Genomic DNA, 20,530 nt, shown 5'->3' on the forward strand with positions numbered 1-20,530 from the left:
CTCAGACAGTTAGACTTACAGTTTTATATGTTGAATGTGAGCGTTCACCCCAGAAGAAAAGACAGAGTAATCCTAACTAAATTATAGTATTTCCTAAACATGTGGTTTATATTATTCTGGTTTTGTTGATGATGTTTCACTGCCTATCAATACCATACGAACACAGCCGCTTTCCCCATCTCTGTCTCCGTGCACATATTTTCAACAAGACAGCTCTGGACAGATGGATGCTGCCACACGCAAGTTGGTCCTGTACACACTCTTAACTACACACAGAGCCACTGACTGAGAGGGGAAGCAAAGGAGCACCTGGCACAGGTAAAGACCTTCTGTTGTGTCTCTGTTAATTGGCTTGACTTGAATCCTGTCTCGTCCCTCAATGTCAAATTTGTGTATTTGGTTGAATGAAATGGTGTAGGCTGCCAGGTGTAACTAAAAGCAGAGCACAATTCACTAAACACATTTTCTCGTTAAGAAGCTTGTCTTGGGGCAACTGGGCTAAATGAAGTCATTTCCATTTCAAAGCTTCAATATCTCATAAATGAGGCTGGCCCATAAATGAAAAGGTGTTTAATTTTGTATTAATTGGCAAATGATAAATGAATAATTAATAACAGTATTGCTAAATAATGAATCATTTCTTAAGATACCTTTTTTAAGGAGAATGGCACACATACACAGAATTATATGGCATCAGGGGAAAATAATCTCCTCTTGTAGAACAGTCTGAAATTTATGTGAATGTCAACTTCAAAAAGTATGTCGTAGAAAATGGCTCAAAAGCACATTTAGATGCTGATAGAACAACTGACATTTTCCATTCACAGTTTCAAACAATTAAAACAGCCGAAACCAGACACATTTTTTTTTTAGATGGCTGACTTTAATCTCTCAAATACATCTGTTTTCAATGTACTCCCTGGAAAAAACGTGTGAACTGAAGAAGGAAGAAAAACAATCAAAATGCTCAAGGGAATTGTTCCACTGAAGTGCTTAATCAAAGATTAAAATTCACAATCGGCGGTTCTGTAACCTCAGCTTTCAATAGAGTGGTTATCTGACCCCTTGGTATGACAATACTTGATAGCAATTACGGGCCCCTCAGGCTAGCCTAAAACTATTTTAAGAGCACACGTTCCACATCTGTCTTAGGTTGCAGGTTACAGAACATAAGAGTTAAGAGTTGAATTACCAGCGTTTTATACTGAAATGAATTCATCTTATGATTCCGTGATGGTTTCTGGGTAACTCCCACACAGCTTTGGTATCAGAAATACTTCAAGGTTGGAGGTCAATCCTTTTTCTTCTCATTTTTTCTCAGTTTTTTCTCCATCTCCTCCTCTAACTCTGTTCTTATAATGCTCCTCTCCAAGACCCCGCAGTCGTTCTGCTGCCTGTTGACATGGGGAGAAAGTAAGCGCAGAAACAGGTTAAAAAAATATGGGATTTGAAATGACTGATCCAGAATCAACATATATGCAAATATTCTATATAAATGTAGAACGATTAATCAATGGAACTCTGAGACATTACATAAGATTTTATGACATAACTACTATTTCTTGGGAATTTGTGTATTTTTACTCAATTCAAAAAAGAAAAACATGTATGTGGCCTCACACAAAGTGTCCTGTTTATGGAACATTTATCATTAAGCCATCTGTTTTTGCCTGCCAAAAGAATACTCTGATGATGTCACTTGCTGACACACATATGAAATACCCAGGCCAGTAACCATAACCCTGTGCTCAAAGAGAGGAAGTTATGGAGGGACTCAAACAAAAAACTGGACTCAGTCAGGGTGATTATATGTCCTAAACTCCCAAGCACTTCCTGATCCAATCTCTTGGCCTGCGACACGGCGCTTAATTTCTTTACCACCACACTGCGGCTCAATTCGATAATGCCGGGGTGCTAAGTGCGAGGTCACACTCATAAACGCTGGCAGCCCTGCAGCTGGGCATGCCACAAGAGTCAAGCTTTCATAAAGCCATAATAAATGTTACAGCACATTAAATCACCGAGAGCTGCTGCACTCTGGTCAAACCAGGCACTCAATCATGAAGTTTGAGCACTAAAAGTTAAAAAGCAAACCACTGTCGTGCATTTAGCACCTCCTCTACAACTCCTATAATACTCTCTTTTAACTACCTTCCTCCCATATTAGTACGTACACAAACACATACACTACACTACATACATACACATATTTGTTCTTATGTCACCATGGGAAGCTGTATGTTTGAGAAAAGAGAAAAAAAGTGTTTTCCTGGTGTGGATCAGAAAATGTCCCCATGAGGTCCTTACTTGTCATATTTATTTCCTCATGGGAACATCCACAAATGTTAGAAGAGCCTAAAACAAACACATACACATACACACACATTCACACACACCAAAACATTCTCCCACTTTCAAACTTTTTAAGTTCCCAAAAGACAGTTGGGTCAGGTGGCAGAATAACTTTTTCCAATTTTACCGCAATAAGAATAGCTGGCAACTGTTTGTTCTGTGAGAGACAGATGTTCTGCAGGGGTTTGGTAAGGCTTGCCAGAGAAGTAAGCGTTTCACTCTCAGATTTTCGGATAGTGACAGTCTGTGTGTGTGTGTGTGTGTGTGTGTGTGTGTGTGTGTGTGAGTGTGTGTGTGTTGTGGGGGGTGGGGGGGTGAGATTTAGAGAGTGAAAGAGCCTCAGATTGCTGTCAAGGCAGCTGATTGGATGTGGGTCAGGGCTAGGCTCGGCACTGGATGGGTCCACTCTGACAGGGCCATGCTGCCAGTGGGCCACATGGGGGCTGACAGGCTCCGGATAGAGCAGAGTAATTTGTTCAAGCTATCAATCAATATGCCAGATGGGCATCAGTCAGGGGCTGAGCAGGCTGCAGATAGCCAGCCTTATTGGTAAGGGTGCTGTAATGGAGAGAGGGAGACAGAGAGATAGGGAACTCAATTTCTATTCATCTCTCCACTCTCCACTCAACAGGACAGAGCCACCTTTCCACACAAGCACTGACTGAAGCACCCAGGCAGTCATGGTAAATATGAAAGCATTAAGGAACAATTTAGAATGGGTAATATTTAATACATAATATATAATATTTTTAAAGTTTCAATAATTTATGCAGTTGGCAATTTGTAGTTTGCCTTCTGCAGTGTTGTACAAAGGAGCAACAGGAAAACAGGCCAATTAATTCTTAAATAAAATCTAATGAAATCCTACGAGTTTTCGGGGGGTTGTTTTTGTGTTGGTGTTCAGTGACTGGGGACTAATACAGTGAATAACCAAAGCCTTTTCCAGAGTGACTTATTCAGGTAATGTCATAAAAGCAGTGAGAGCAAGAAAGAATTAAAGAAAAGAATTGTCAGTGAGGTCCCCTGTTGAACAGAGCTTATACAAACAGAATAAGACATAATTGATTTTGTCTTCAACTAAACAGGTCAAGAAAACCTAGTCATAACGACAAAGAGCAGGTAGTAATGACTTAATCAGTGTTGTGGTCGTCTAGCTCTGAAAAACAATAGGACAGAGACAGGCTGGTGAAAATAAGAGCTGACATAAAAATGAAGAGCTAATAGTTAGCGATATCTCATTGGAAGAGATGAAGCCACCGCTGACTAAAACATACTGAATAAGGTGTGTCAGGGAGAGAGAGTAAAGGTCAGCAAATCTTAACTTACCTGTTCAGGTGTGAGATCCCTCTGTTCCTGGGCAAGCATCTCATAACCCACCATGAACTTGCGGACTGTAGCAGAGCGCAGCAGTGGGGGGTAGTAGTGAGCATGTAGTTGCCAGTGACTCATGTCTTCTGTTAGGTGGGTTCCTGTGGGTGCGCCTGTGTGATAGATAGAAGCATTTTCTGTGAACTGTGAATGAACTCTGTTTCACTGCATCAATAATCCTTAAACATTCTAAAATTAAAATGTAAGATTACGGTTGTACAGTTGCATTCATTATGATTATTGGGTTTTTATATGTCATTTGTTTAACAGAGTTCTTGAAAGGGAGTTTTTTTAAATGGAAAATAAGAATGAAGGCTCATAAACAAACTAAAACGTCGAGAAATAGGTTCCACAAAGTGGAATCGCAAGACAAAACCAGGAACACATAGCTTTCAAACTTTTGTAAATGGAGACGAAATGTGAAATTGGCACAGTATGAGGTGACAAAACCCGAAGCCCACACCTATATCCTGTGTCTTCACTTGGCTCTACTGAAGGTTACTGCAGTGTTGTGGCTCTGCCGGAGTTTGAGCTCAGAGTGTCGTGTGAGAGGTGCCCTGTTAGGTTTTACAGTGTATATTAAGATACAAAATGCCTGTGAGAACCACTGGCCTGGCCTGCGGCCCAGTTCCCGAATCCCGCCCTCTTATCCCCATATAATGAATGAAAAGCGTATCATGCAAGTGAAATCGAACTCATCCCTGCACCTCTTCATTTCCTCTGCTTACATTTTCCTTGTTCGTACTGACTCTAGCTTTTTCTTCTCTCGTCTCTCTCTCTCTTTCTCTCTCTTTCTCAATGTCCCCTTCTAACCCTTTTCCACCGATAGAGCCTCTGAGGTTTCTGCTCACTTTTGTTAGCTTTCTTGGTTTTGTCTGGACCCTCTGCTTTGTTACCTTGGCTCTGTAGCAAGACATGTTGAGATCTCTGGATCAAGGCCATTTTGACCAGCGTGCCATTGAAAATAATGTTTAGCCTGACTTTACATGGCCTGCATCTACAGTAAATAATGTCAGAGCAACAAAGAATCCTCTGGCACAATGACCAAATATATCAAGTCGGGTGAGCCCAGCTGGAGGAACAGTAATAGACTCTTTTAATCACAGACGATCTGACCTGCGGCAACGACATAATTTTCCAGGCTGGATTATCAGGGATGTTATGGTGGAAAGGGCTCATTAGGAAGTGGCAGAGCCCAGAATGGAGCGTGTCTGTTTGTCTAGTCCTGACCCAGCACCGCAGCGGTTCAGGGACTCCCTGCTTTCTTTTAAGCCTCTTAAGCTGCAGGCAAGATATCCCCATGATAATTAGCGCAGACAAAATAAAAGAACAAGGCCGTGTTGACAACATTTCCAATCCCACTGGGTTTAAAAATCAGTGGTCTACCAATGAGAACAGTGCAGCACAAAAAGTGTCTAAAGAATACTCCAGTAAAAACAAATCAAATAACTCCTCTATATTTTTTTTTTTCCCCATGTATGATACATTCTCTGTCCTAAGTCTCTTCTGACTGTGTTTGGTGCAATATTTTGTCTGCTCTCATCTGTGCTTCAGAACTATGGTTCTGAACATGGACTGAGATGACCTTGTGCACGCACCCACTGACACATGTTATTCAACAAAGTAAATAAGCATGCTTGATAATATCGCTTACATGTGCATGATTTTAGCAGTAAACAAGGAGGGAATGGGGTGCTGATGGGCTTTTACTGTTTTTATTCAATTAATTTAAATACTTTTTTTCAGTACACTGTGCCTTTGTTTACACCCCAAAGTGGCTGTCAAATTTGTAATGAAAAAAAACAATATTTTTCAGACCAGAAAAGTTTGTTAGCTAAGGTACCAGCTTGGTCTTTATCAGAATACATATTCTGAATAATATGCCAGACTGTGTCCCTCAGTGCTTAGTATTATTCAGTCTTCATCTTAGTTTTGCCACTAAACAAATGAATGCATAAAATGCCTCCATGGCTCTGTGTTCTAATTAAATGATTCAATGCAAAACACATTTTGGTACAGCAGGCGGCAAAGAGGACTGGGCCCATTATATAAACTCTGAGACACAGACTGAATTGTAGATTGCATGGCTCACATTAGGTCTTGCTGACGAGAGTTCAAACAGCCTAAGGCTTTGGGATTGAAACTCAGGTCAACACCCATCAGAAGACAGACTGCTGACTGAACAGAATCAGTGAGAAAGGTGAGAGGCTACTCTTCACTTCTCCTTTTGGGACGGTTTCTACATTACAGCTTATGCCTGCTTGCTTCATCTCAGATTCTTTCCTGGGAGAGCATGTCTCTTGTCTGAGTTCCTGTTTCATGCTGTTGAGCTTGCAAAGACATGTAGCCAGTCTGGCCTGAATCTGACCAAGTTCAGCAGTCAGTTCCAAAGAACCATTTACATACTTCTCAAGGAGGTAACATCATTGAACTGTGCTTGTTAGCCATAAATGGACCATGGCGCTAACACACAACAGAGCAGCGGGCCAATTAGGCTCGCTAACTCCCAGCCTAATCAGGAAAGGCTTTGTTCTTTCAGTGAGAAAAAAAATATTTTTCTCAAACAGCTGCGGTCCATACATGAAGAAGCCAAAATCCCCGAATGAAACAGCCATCCCATTGCCCAGCAACACAGTATTCTTTATCCCCACAAATGTTGTAGACTACCTGCAAATCAAAACAGAGAACCAAACAAAGGAAGAGACAGGACTCCATGTGTGGCTAAATATTACTGCCACTGTCTCCTGTGTTCCTCAGAACCAAAGCATGAGCGAAAGCCATGTGGCTTAGAGCCTCGCGAAGAGCTCTCCCTCCTGCCTGTGGATGCGTAAGTGAAAACAAATAAGACAAATAAATTGACTAGTTTCTTAGTGTGCCTTCAAGGCAGTACCAATCCAGCTTCTTCTGCTTGTTAGTGTTTCACTGGAGGTCAATTACGCAGACATATTGAGAAAATAACTTCTGTTTTAACTTTCCTGACTGAAGCAGCTTTGTAAACAGAAGTCTAATGAAAATAATTCATGCCCATCTTGATCCACAGCTCAGGCCCCACCGCCCAGCAGACCCCCTCTCTTCTCTCTCAGGGATGAAGAGGGCTAAGCCAGAACACCCACAGTTAGATCAGCTCTGATGCACAGCTTGGGTATGGAACTGGTCTTCCCTCCATTTTACAGGTATGACTGGCAACCCTCTGACTTGAAATCATAATAGGTTTAGGTTTTGAACAAAAAAAGAAAGAAAAACAACAACAACAACAACAAAACCATGCAAACAAGCAATCAAACTGCCTGAGTAAATCTACTTAGCCTGGAAGTCAAATTCCAGATTTTATCAACGACAATAATTATTTGCAAGTCTAAACTCTAGCACTGTGTGGGTTCTCCCCTCATTTGGCTTATTTATCACTCTAAAAATGATCGGAGGCAATACTTAAAGTCACATTATTATTACAGCATGGGGTATGAGATGACTGCATCAAAACAACAAAAGTAACTGGGGATACAGTCATTCTGAATCACATTCCCTGAGGTGATCTAAGCCAGCTGGTTCAAATACACGCAAAACTAAGGGGCAGTCCACATTTTTGAACCCGTAAGTATTTAATTATCATACTATAACAAAGAAATACTAAAAAATAGCCCAGTCCTGGCTTAGCCCACCATGAGGGTTGGAACAATTTTAAAAGTTTTACCTCTGGAATTCAAATATATATATATAATTGCAGGCTGAACATTCATTCAAGTTTTTTTCCCCAAACAAGCAATGTTTTCCTATCAAAGTATCTAGTCTTTATGTGGTGTGTGGAGGTGTGTACCTGCCTCTCCTTCACGTTAAACAGTCTTAAATTATGCCTCTGATAATGACGTTCAAGCTTTGCAAATCACATTAATTGCACAAATCTCTCTATCTGCATGATATCAAGTCCTCTTGACACCATTTACCCCTGATTTTGCAGTTTTCACCCTCAACAAATGACACTCACAAAGCAACACCGAAAAAATGATACATTCATTCAGGCACTTGCACAAACATCAACAACTCATGCGGGTCACCAATTTAACATCAGCAAATGTCTACATGCCATCTAGGTAAATCAGCTCCAGTGTTTTACAGCAGTATGAGGAGTCAACGTGTGTAAAAATTTTAGTGTGAAATGACCACAGCCTCTCTCACAACTCCACAGTAATATCCCTTTATTTCTATTGACAGTGCATGTGTCAGCTAATCATTTTCAGTTCCACATCATTCCCCTCACTTAAGGTGTGACACTTTTGAGAGCTATGTTAGTTCTCAGTGTGTTGAAACAAAGTCAATACTGTGGCCAGGCAGCCATAGCTAGCATATAATGTCACTGTTCCATAGGCAGGTAAGGAGCATTCGGTCAGGGAGGTCAAAGTCACAGGACCAGCATTTACTCACATCTGCCTCTGTGAGGCAGCTGGCCAATGACACCTGCAGCGGTAGCTACATTTCCTGCACGCTGGCATAGTCATTATTTCACTCGGTTCTACTGGCTCCACCCCACTGTCTGTGGAGTGGAGCGCTTTGAGCCAAGATGTTACTCATTCCTCTCCCTCTATCTATCTGGCTCTTCAAAGCTTCTATCACTCTCTACAGCAGATCAGAGTCGCTACCTCAAACACAAGGGCACCTTGGGAAGGCGTAACTGAACAGAAGTGCATAAGGAGCTTCCACTGATAAGCTGTTAAAATGTTTCAGTTGTGTTATAATTTGGCAAAGTGGCTGTTTTATGGACTACAGATTAGTGCACAGTATCTTCCAGTGTCCTCTGAAGCTACACATGGAAGGACATTGCAATGTATTTTTCTCAATGCATCAGGTTCATTTTGGGTGAAATATAATGGAAGCCACATCAAGACCATTCCCAGTGACAAACATAGCATCAAATGGAATTGGACTGAACGGAGATGAATATTCTCCTGCCATTTTGTGGGGTTTCTGGAGGGCACGGCAATGCTCAACAGAGAATGAGATAATGGAGTTTTCAAAAAAAAAAAAAGAGAGAGGAAAAATGATGGAATGAGCTGTTTAAAACCTCAGCATGAGCAGCATTAAAAAGAAAAGGGGCACACTCAGACAGCAAAGCACAGAGCACATGGCAGCAGGGTCTGCAGTATTGGTCTAAATGGGTCTGAGATGGAACCAGACTAATAGCTGGTTAAGGCTAATTTCCCATGCCTAGTTGCTCTTATTTAAACAACCCTGACCAAGGCCCATTATGAATGTCACTATCACTTTTGTGAAGATAATTCATGTGCCTTCAATGAAATTGCTTGTGTTCCAAATGACAGAGAGAGGCTGAGACAGAGAGTTATGGTGAATGTGACAAAAAGTGACCCTGCTTCTTTTGGTAGAGAAAATGGCTAAAGGCAAATAGGAACAGTTATTCGAAATAGGTCCTGATTAATAATAAATGTGCATGTAATGTGCATTCACCACTGCAGTATGGCACACTCTCTGTGTGCATATGTGCTGCAGAATATATATCGCTCCCTTTTTACAGAAGACTTGTCTCATGTAATGGTAGTTGACAAAAACATATGCAACAATGTAAATGTGCACTTCCTAGGGTCCCCTCAGGGGACTGCACATCACTTCTGTACTTTAATCCAAGCAAAATGACTGTTGCTTAAACACTGACAAAAGTGCCAAGGCTTTTAAATGCATTTAAAAAATGATGCAAACATAAGAGGAACAGCTTCTTCTCAGTAAAAACAAAGCTAATGAAGTTTACTGCCAGTTTTGTCTTAGCTCTTAACATAACCTTTGACATTCACTGCTTTCAAAAACCACCGCTGAATTGTTTTCACATTCATCTGAAACATTGTCTTGGCTCGAATTTCCTTCACTGAACTGGTCAAATCCTTTGGCCACGGTAATTCTCCCTGCATTTTGGTCTGAGTATCGATTCCTCAATCAATGAGAAGCCTGTCAATTCAGTTGTTGCTAATACTGCCTGGTCTTTTCAGCAGGAAAGTCAATGCTGACACACAGGCTCAAGACAAACTGATCTATATGTATGCACCTTTCTTTTATGCTGGCAAGTTTGTCAGATCGTTTGACTCAGACCACTTGCCACCGCTCCAACTCACGTATACCTGGTAAAATGTTACGTGGGCTAACTGAATCTTCGTGAGGAAGCTGTTCAACAACAAGAGTCATTCTCACTTGGTAAGAAAGGAGAAATGCGAGGAACCTTTTTTTTTCATTTTGACTCCAGAAGCAGCTAGGCAATGAAACTGTGCAGTAGCTCGGTAAGGGTTATATTAGCCGCAGACATAGTGACCAGAATTGGCTTGAAACTACCTTAGCTGCCTCAGCTGTCAAGCTGCTCAAAACATCCATTTGTTTCCTCCATATGTGCATAAAAATGTGTTATCGGAGGGTTTCTGAAGCAATGTTTCCGACTGAGAAAACATATAATGGAGGCCAGTGGGGCACATCACTGCTTGAAATCACTGACATCACGTGGACAAATGGAAAAGGTTTATGCCTCCTGTCAATGACTTGCTCTTTGGCTTTCTCTGTCTGCGTTTGGGGGAGGTTACGCAGAGATATATTTTTGTCTCTTATCTATGCCATTTGTGAGACATCCATCTTTCCTCTAGAATGTCCTTTTCCTTTACTGCTGTGAATTAGTCTAAGATTTTGCTATTTTTTCCCTTGACCTGTGCCCTTTTTGAGTTATTTTGATGGTGAGTAGGATGCAGTATGGATCCACCTATCAGTGAAAGGATAATATTTTTAAGACGTGTAAACAGTGTGTTTTATTCTCCACTCTGCATCTGCAATATACTACAGTTGAATATAATCAAGAAAGCAATAAGTTAAGGTGTCTGTTTTGGAGGCCAATAACATTAATCCATGAATTATTAAATGAGTGTGGCAGCTCAGCAGTTTTCTATTGAAAACTGCTATATTTTACATGAATAATCACCACTAACCACTGATTTCCAGAATCAGGACATCCGCTGTCTTTTGAGATTCCCTTTCACCATCAGTTGTGTTCATCCCACAGTCCTTAGACTAAGCCCCTTTTATAGTTCTTTGACAATTATCATGGTATCCAAATGAAGAGAGACATCTATAAAAAAATCTATCAGTCTGATTTCCAAATGGATTTGTTCAGCACATCTCATGTGTTCCATTACTGCCAGTAAAATAACTGAATAGCTACACTGACGCACTTCTTTTGTTAAAAAGTACAAGAGGCTTTGACAGATGACTGCTCCCTGCAATTATTGGCCTGGAGAGTTGAGAAGAGGATGGCCAATACCACTAGAATCATCATCCCAAATGATCTAAAATATAGCATGGAGGGAGAGCTACGCATGAACACATTTTATTGAAGTCATCCAACTGTTAAAACGAGGGACTCTGAAAGCATGGGGTTTGCGTTAAAGTAAAGAATTCCTATGAATAGGAATGGTTCATAGTGGAAAATATTGCACTGCTTGGTTGTTCTCTGACTGTAGTTACAATATGTGCATCTTAACCTTGTGATACAAATATTATATGTTTAACTGGGCTTTGAGGGAATGAATTCATGAACAAGTGTCAATTAATCTTTCTTTTCAGTTATTTGAATATTTACAGTAAATCGTTTAACAGTTTACTCTGTCAAGGTACTGATAACACACGCTGGACCAGGCTTCTTTAAAATGTGCTGGAATCTTTTAAGTACAATATTCCTAAAGACTAAGAGACTAAAATAAAGACTAAAACTCTAAAAGAAAGACTAAAAGTCACTGGAGCTTTCCGTCCATGGGGAGAAAAATCAATGCACAGTCTATCCTTTTCATACAGTGAACACTGAGACACTCAATACAGTCATAACTTTACCCAAAGGCATTAAACGAATGCGCAAGAACAGTATCACATGGTTGAATAATTTATGGTCAATGGAATTTGTTCTTTTGGACTTTTAAATCAGATTTAAAATGCTCACTGTGCCAAAGCGGGACTGCTGACTAAGGTTCCCTCTGGCTAACTATCGGCTGGACAACGGCCGGTTTTCATTTGCAGATATTAGATGTGACAGCCACACTTTGGCTCGCAATGTTAGCAGAGAGGAAAATGATAGCCAACAGACGGACAGGCCAAGAGCAAAAAGTCCTGTCCAGATTTAAAAGCAATAGAGAAATCGTTATACCATTTCTCCCCTCATATATCCTCTGATGCTCTCGTCAAGCTTCACTCTGTCCTATTATAAAAACATAAAAGACAGTGAGCGGCTAAATTGAAAAATAAAATAAGAGCCATCAAGCCAATGGAGCAGCCTCTGCACAATGGGGCAAACGTTAATGGGGCGACTCATGAACATTCTGAGGACAAATCTGGGGCACGTTTTGGTGTCACTCATTACACACACTAGTACTGTGAAAACACCCTAAAAAAGTACCAACAAAGCTGTTTGAACTTTATAATGGCAGAGGTGACATGTGATTAGTGTGTGGACATGAACTCAAATGCCTTGAGTTCAAAGACATTACTTGTGTGTCTGTGATTAAAATGGAGCGAGGGTAAAAGTGGGCAGTCACGAGCTAAGGGGCTTAAAAGACGTTCTCTGGGCCATAGCTTAATGGCTGCCACAAGCATGAGCACACATCAAGGAGCGTTAATATCCTGTTAGCCACCAAAGTCCACTAAAGATTTAGCTCTTGGGGGACATTTTACAGCCCCATTAGGGCCGAGTGATGAATGGAGCAGGGTCTTTGAGAAAGAAGCTGGTTTTTTCAGAGCATTGTCCAGACAAGCTTGGACCAGCAACCCTGGTCCACACGTTTCCTCTCTACACGACAAGATAACCCTGAATGAACTGTGCACCGTGTACATTTCTTGCTCATTCAACCATTTACAAACAAAAGTGTCACAAATCATGTCCTGTTGACAAATCATGCCCCATGCCACTGCTGATAATGATATCAGTGACTAATATGTGCTTCACTGCCAGCGGAATATTTACTGCTTGCCAGAGCACAGAGCTTAAAATGTACTTTTCCTCAGATACAATATGCCCATTCAAACACAGGAGCCAGAAATCACAGAGGCTGCAGTGATCAGAAACACAGTATTGCGTTGTATATTTACGGTGCATTTATATGGGAAACAACTAAAGCGGTTTGTATTTGCTCCACTTACCTGGTAACCACACAATAAGACCAGCACAAATGAAAATCTTTTTCTAGATGCTACACCTAGTCTTCGGTCACACTGTCTGTCTTTGCTTTATAAAAGAAATCGATGCAATTTCTTAAGCCTGACTTTCACTGAGTTTGGCTGGCGTTCATGACTGCGGCAATCAAAACACACATCATAAAACCATGTCTTTCCATCAGTCATCTCCTGGGTTACTGCTTGGTGAATTCTGGGGTACATGTGAGTAACAGAGCTCTGTGCAAGACAGAAACTTCAGTCACAAATGATACCATGTCCAGAACTGGCTTCAATTTCTCCCTGGACTTCAAAAAAAATTTTTTCCCCATCTATCTAATTTATCATTTAAAAGGCAAGGCAGTAGCTGTGTGCTCCTGCAATAGAAACAGCTCTTGCTGTGAGGAGCTCTGCCCTTGGAGTTTAGGCCTGACACCCTCATTAATTAAAGCTTGTTCTGGACTGTAAACAGTGCTAGCAGGAGGCAATATTAAATCACTCATTTCCCCACAGAGTCACCGCTGAGCTGCCTAAAATTCTCGTCCTGTGTGTTTACGATGCTGCGGATAACAGCAATTACACGAAAGGTATAACCTTTGTGAGAGGACACTAACAAAGACCAAGTAGTTCTGAGGTTTTAAAGAATGTTAAAATAAAAATCCAATGAAACACTAGAATACAAAAAAAAAAACTCACATATGAAATGAGATGAGAGTTGAGAGAGAGTTGAAAGATGAGAGAGTGTTGGCAAAAGCAGTTAAGATCTGGAAATTCTCATGAGCCTCTGCTTGAGCTTTTTGATCCTTATAACTTATGGCTGACAACAGATTATTTCTGATATTTAACCGTGAGAAGTCTATTTTTTTTACACTGCTGTTAACATTAACTAGCCGTATATTTTTTTACACACTGAGCACCACTTTTAATTCTGCATCGTACTCTGAGTCCTGTTGTTTTTTTTTAACCATCATTTGAGGATTGCAGTGTACTGTGGTATGATCTGCCTAACAAGAAGGTATTACCAAAAAGACAGTCACTTAAACAAATAAGCATCAACTATCAAGCTTTTACATTTTTTCAATATAGAATTTTTCCTGTTTCTTTAAAGAAGTGGGCATTCTAGAAGACTTTTAGAGGAACTTGTTTTTTTGTTTTTTTTTTAAGGATGACTGGTTAAAGAGAGGAGAAAGGATGTCTCATTACCCTCTTCTTCCCTTCAAAATCCTCACTTCACTAGTTGTACCACAGCGAGAACATGATTTGGTCGTCTCATTCACATGCATACTGTACCACCTAAATGAAGCGGCATAAATCATTTGTATTAGAGATGCGCCCAGCAGAGGCACACCACGCATGGATCCACGTGTGAGGATGTCAGCAGTGTAATCAGTTCAGCAGGGGAGTGGGGAAATGCACCATCAAGACATAATGAACATCGCACGGGATAAGCACATTAAAAAAAAAAAAAAAAAAAAAAAGTGCCCTATCAAACGACTTCATCATGAAAGAGGAGCTCAGTCCAGATTCCCTGCAATTAAAGGTGGCAGTGACTGGCCTGATAAGGAAAGGGGTTGTGGGAGGGCATAAGTGTTCCTTGATGTAGCGCTTGATTGCATCCAGTCTTCAGTTCCCAAAGGTGCCAGAGCAGGGTGAGGTGACAGCTGTCAAAATCACAGCTTGTAAATGCCAGCTGTCCTTCACTGTGTAGTAGGGGTTTGCCGCCAGTCTACTGTGACCATAGCCTGATTCAAGATTAAGGCCCGCGCCCAATACCATCCACTCCCCGTTAGCCACCGTGAAGCGTGGGACAGGTACACAATCCAGATGGTTCGTGTATTCACTATAATCACACACTATAGTTTCACGATGAAGTGACAAAGTGCAGGAGTACAGAAACACTTCTGTTTGCTGACATTTTAGGATCTCACATGAGAGGGACCATGGAGTGTCTTTGGGAGTTTTCCAAACAGTTAACTTTGCCTGACACTATTTTAAAAAATGGAGAGGAACGATTGGTTCATGTCCATGTTTTAAAAAAGGGTCTTGTCAGCTGGATTCATAATCACTGGTCCACTGAGAAAGCCTCTACTCTCTGAAGCTTCTGTTCTCCCAAAAGCAGAGACAATGAGAGTTTTTCCCCCCTGAATAATGGTGGAAACTGTAACGGTTCACAGTGCCATTTTAGATTATCATGACAAGAAATATTTAAAGACATTTTGCGATATCACGTCTGTCAAGACTTCAAAGCATTTATTCAGCACGCAATTTGTTTGAAATACACTGACAGCTTTATATGTGCTTGTGTGTCATTTTAACATCCCACCAAACAGCACAGACTGGCACCACAGCTCCTGCTTTGGCACTGAGACAACACTAAATTGACGACTAGTGTCAGAGCAGGGACGGTAGGAATAACAAACCAGTATTTTCATCAGAATATTGTGTGGGGGTCGAGGAAAAGGGAGAGGATGAGGAGGTACTCTCTCTCTCTCTCTCTCTCTCTCTCTCTTCCTTTCCATCTTTTTCTATAGAAGGCAGATGATGGGTGACACCATACATTTGTGAAAAGCGTTGCTACCCCGTCTCCTAACGACTCCACTGGATGCGTCTCTTACCGTGCCAACCCATAGAGTAGGGGAAGGAGATCTCAAAGAGGTTGTCATATTTGGTCAGGAGCCTTTTCATTATGGATGCCAGACCTGTAGGGGAGAGAGGAAAAATAAAGGTAGAACAGGGCAGAATTGACTTCAATTTCATCCAATATTGCCTGGGCCCCAGCCAGCCCTGTTTCATTACCATGGCCACCACTATACCGCCTGCTCTCCTTTCACAAGAAAGAGCTGCATTAATTCTGTTTCACATCCAAAAAAAACAGCATTGTTTTGAGGCGGCATAATCTCTCTTTCTCGTTCTCTCTCTCTCTCGCTCTCTTGCTCTCTCTCTGTCTCTCTCTGTATCACACACACACACACATACACATGCACACGTTCCTTGCAGACACACATATACACATATAAACTCAGATGACTGGCTTGTTTCCTCTTGGCAAATGAACAGAGACATGTTTGTTTGGGGAAAAATGATCCTTCTGTCCATGATAGGGTGTAAATCAAGTTTGTCCTTCAAGGGTGATGCTCAGTTAAAAGATGTCCATATGAACACAGTTTGTTTTCCAGCAAAACACCAGCTGCCTGAGTAATTTAAAAAACAACGACAATAACACCAGGGTCTAATTTAAAATCTACAGATGAGGAACTCCTGAGCTTATGTTGACGATCACCAGCCGCCCAGTGAACTGAATGAAAATAACTTTAGACAAACACAGTTATTATACTATTATTTTGTATATTATAAACATGCACTATAATAAATAAACACTGAAATTATGCCTAATGACAATGTAAATAAACATTGAGATAAACATTCAAGCACAGGTCGAAATAATACAAACAGAATGCGGACCTCTGCAGTGGGTAAGATTTAGCTGTCAAACAGATTAGCTCACAGTGCTACTGATATGCAAAAACTCCTTAAAAAAAGAAGCTCAAAAAAAACCAACAAAAAAAAAAACACAGACCAAAAATTCTATAAAACCAGTCATCATTTCTTTGGCAGTTTTTCAACATGTATCAACAGCTACCTCTTTTTTTTCTGATTTGTCTTACAAAGAACTGAAAGTTGCCCGTCTGACAAACCCAAAAAAAAACAATGCAAAGCAGAGGAGCATGGGGCGAAGAAATTGAGGCCTGCCGACCCGCGTTTATCAAATTTCTTTACCCAGAGCTGGGCCCATCTGACACGAGTACTGACAGTGGTTGCTTCCTTGTGACCCGCTCCATAATTTCCCTGACGTTTATTTACATTCAGGATTAGACCTGTCATGGCTAAGCCACTCAGAGCTGTCAGTGAAAGAGGCAGCACATCCAAGAGGTGAATATTTATCTGTTGTTGCAGGCTCCCCTCACAACCCCCCCCCCCCCCCCCCCCCCCCCCCCCTTTTCCCACCCTCTACTTCTGTGGCGCTGACAGGTCGTCACTAATAACAACAAGAGAATCGGAGGCATAGCATTAGGGCATTCAGCAGTGCTGTGGCAAAGGAGAAAAGTTAAACATGCATAATCAGAGCTTCGGAGACATCACTTTGTCAAAAAGGGACTCAAGGAAATATATACTGTAGTCTTAACTACAGCAATATATGCTGTCAAATAGCACACATTTAGACCAGGGTGGAGATAAGAAAGTTTACGTCTGTAAAAGAAAATGTTTCTTCAAACTTCGCTTCTCAACAAACCAAATTAACAAAGTGAGAATGGCTTTCAGTATGGAATGCAGAGGTGAAAATGTTATAGATCTGATGTTCAGTTAATATGTGTTTTAAATGGGCCCAGCCTTAACATATAGAGGAATATGCTTGGCACGGTGTTCAGACTAACTTAAGCAACAATAACAAACAAGAAAACGCTCCCATTATTTTTGGCTTGTCTGTCAATTTCATAGCTTTGCATTAAAATGAATGCAGAAATCAAATGACCGAGTTGCGTTGTGCTTTCATAAGTTTCCGAAGTAAACATGGTCTAGCATGGACACCTATACCATAAATAATGACTATAAACAGTGTGCAATGAGAGGCATCTCTAACACTTGTGAGGTCATTACAGAGACTTACTATCTCGCTCCTTGCCAGTAAGGTCAGTGAGGCGCAGGACATGTCGCCGTGGCAACAGTAAGGTCTGGAAAGGCCACGTGGCCCAATAGGGTACTACAATCAGCCAGTCTTCATTCTCCACTACCACACGCTCCTATTGAAACACATGTATGCATACAGAAACATGGTGACAACAATATTGTAGATTATGACTCTTTACGTATGCAGTTAATGAACAGACACCTGCAAACTCACACTGTTCAAGCTGTAATGAATAAGTAGGAAAGCAAATAAATAAATAAACAAACTCATACTTTGACAGCATGGCATTTTGAAAAAAAGAAAAAAAAAATCTTTGATCTTTCTGGTTTCAGACTTTGGCTGCATATTTAATATTTTGCTCAGGGAATTATGCAATTTTTGCTATCAAATACGAAATTTGACAGCGCAACAGGTGGCAGCCTTTCTTTCTTTTTTTTTTTTTAAACTCTGTTACTGATTAATTTTCATTCTGCAATTTTAGCACAGTTAAAATGGAAACTGAGTGCACATTCTTCTCCAGCTCCTTTCACCTGTCCACACAAAACCCCCTTTTCTGTGCTGATGAGGCTTGATGTGCAGCACATCTAATTGCCATAACTTGGAGACGGCATTCAATCTGACCATAATCAGACAACCAATCCCCAAAGCAAATGACCTGATTACACCCTCATGAGCTGAAGTGAGACTGAAGAATAATTCAGAACTTCAGTCTTATGCAGTCTCCCCTAGATCAAAACAGAAGCTGTCAGGAGGAAAAGGTGAAGTTTTTCTATGTCAGATACGTTTTTTGGAGTTTAACCCCACACCGGTGGAGGTGGATCTGCCAGTTACCCAATGGGATTCAAAAAATGAGGAATTGGGAGAGAGGGCGATTTGGGAAGATGACAGTGGATGATGGATTACAGAATGGGTGGAGCTGACGTGTGCCAGCTCCAGTGAGTGCTGCACTGATGAGGAGGTGGCGTTTGACAAAGCGCAGTGCTATGTGGCAGTGAGTGATGGGAGCTGATTAGAGCGCCGACACACAGTGATCTTCACACAGACTGACTGCAGAGAGATAGAGACAGACAGAGACTAGCCCAAACTAGGGCGCATCACAGAGACACAGAGGGAGAGAAACTGGTGCAATTAGTCTGGAGAGGCCCTCAAGACAGACACGTTTAAGAGGGGGGAGAGAGATGCTGTAGGAAGACCAGATTTTAAATGTATCTATTATCTTTATCTTTTACTTTTTCTGTTCTAGGGATCTGAGCTCTGAATTTTGCCTGTCAGCATTTAATTGTGGCCTGCATGTATCTTACTTCTGCAGTTCTACTTATTCGCACAAGTTCCTACGGTAATGGGGAATTTTTATGGTGGTCAAATGAGTTTAAGTACAGAAAAGTAGAAGTGAAAAAGTGGGAATGTCCTGAAATGTAGCCCTCTCCTCTGGGCCAGCTCAATCTTTGAAGCATTCATCTTTAAACACTACATAATTCTCTTTGACACCACAATGAACAGAATACCTCAGTTCCAAATAACTCTCTCTGTAGCAGCGTCATTATAATTGGATGGTTCTGCTTTTGTGTCTAATACATCATTTCAATTGCTCATGAAAATGTTTGGGTTTTGAAAAACCTCTCTCTAAACTAAATTGCAAAGGGATTGGCAGGACTAGCCACCCGCTGGAAGAAAAAAAAAACTGTATTTGGTACAAAGTGTTCCATACACACCATGGCAACAAATCTGGGAGCAATCTCATCATGCTGACTTGCTTATTTACATCCACACTTGTTGTTTATATGTTGAGTGCTTTTGATAATGTCGCATAACTTTTTTCATTGTTGCTTATATCAGGCTCTGATTCTGAACTCTAAGCAATGGGCATCTTTACACTTGACTGTGTCCTCCACATGTATAGTAACATGATCTCAAGAGATTTGAATTGTTTGGGCAATATGAACAGTTGGAAAAGTTGGATGCATTTCCATCTTTTTCTATCTCAGTGTGACACTCCTGGGGTCCAGATGGAGTGAAGTTTCACACTAAACTAGCAAGTGCAGATCAGAGAGACTCACTGGCAAAGAGAGCTCTGCTAGTGTGATTAAACTTTCAAAGAACACAGCATCTTTTACACGAAGGGACTGCGCAACTGCGGGTTATTACATTTGCAATTAGGCCCATTTACAAGTGCATTATTTAACAATAGTCTGACAGCGAGGAAAATTAGCAAGTTGCCTAGGAGACGGTGCTTTTGGGGTTCCTTTGCAACTTTTGGGAGCAATTACGCAGTTTTTCTTTTTTATGGGCTTCCTGTCCTTCCAAAGCTTGTCTTTATGTGCCATTAGGAAGAGTCATTATGTAGCCTCTGAACAACTCCCATCATCCCTGGCTTTTCATTTCACTCGACACACTGTTTCACTCAATGTGAAGTTTTTTTAAAAAAATGATACATCCTACTGAAAGTATAACACAGAGGAACATTTAGCTAAGTGTGGCAGGACTCCAGCATTTTGACACCCTTTTTAATGGATATGACTGTGCTCCATAGCACTACAATAATGTTTCCATTTGTGCTGATCTACTGTCAGGAAACTCGTAACCTTTCTTTTTTTATCACACCTGCCTTTTCTCTGCCTTCTGAAGCAAGGATACCATCTTTAAAAACCACAGAACAATCTTAGTCAATCTCTCATCTAAGGCTGGCCTAGATTACCTATGAAATAGGTCTGTGAGTGAAGAGGCCTTTGTTTTGCTTTGGTGTTTTGTTTTTCTTTTTTTTTTGCCCTCTAAGGTTTAGCGGCACTGTTCTCTCTGAGCGTTGAGGGCTGATGTTTTGAAAACATACCCGGCATGCTCTGGGACAGACAAAGGTGGTCAAATTGGGCTTGTGCAACAATGGAGGTGCTCAGGGATGGACATCTGCCAATGTGGGCTGTGATAAGGCAAATTCCACACTAAATGAGACAT

At 41.0% G+C, this 20,530-nt stretch overlaps 1 protein-coding gene across 2 annotated transcripts in view; it reads right to left on the bottom strand.

The window, feature by feature from the left end:
* Positions 1-861: 861 nt before the first annotated feature.
* The window catches only part of galt (galactose-1-phosphate uridylyltransferase), a 46,585-nt gene continuing 26,916 nt past the window's right edge, over positions 862-20,530 (bottom strand). Inside the window, exons 8-12 of one of the 2 annotated variants that reach the window (XM_030768468.1) lie at positions 17,561-17,693; positions 15,510-15,593; positions 3,679-3,833; positions 2,308-2,355; positions 1,329-1,394 (exon numbers count right to left, since the gene is read on the bottom strand). In XM_030768468.1, the coding sequence (XP_030624328.1) occupies positions 2,317-2,355; positions 3,679-3,833; positions 15,510-15,593; positions 17,561-17,693 (411 nt within the window). In that variant the 3' untranslated portion in view covers positions 1,329-1,394; positions 2,308-2,316. Of the gene's footprint in view, positions 1,395-2,307; positions 2,356-3,678; positions 3,834-15,509; positions 15,594-17,560; positions 17,694-20,530 lie in introns of both variants that reach the window. The other variant, XM_030768467.1, reaches the window with a different exon arrangement.

This window comes from Chanos chanos, chromosome 3, assembly GCF_902362185.1.
Source record: "Chanos chanos chromosome 3, fChaCha1.1, whole genome shotgun sequence".
NCBI classification, from domain to species: domain Eukaryota; kingdom Metazoa; phylum Chordata; class Actinopteri; order Gonorynchiformes; family Chanidae; genus Chanos; species Chanos chanos.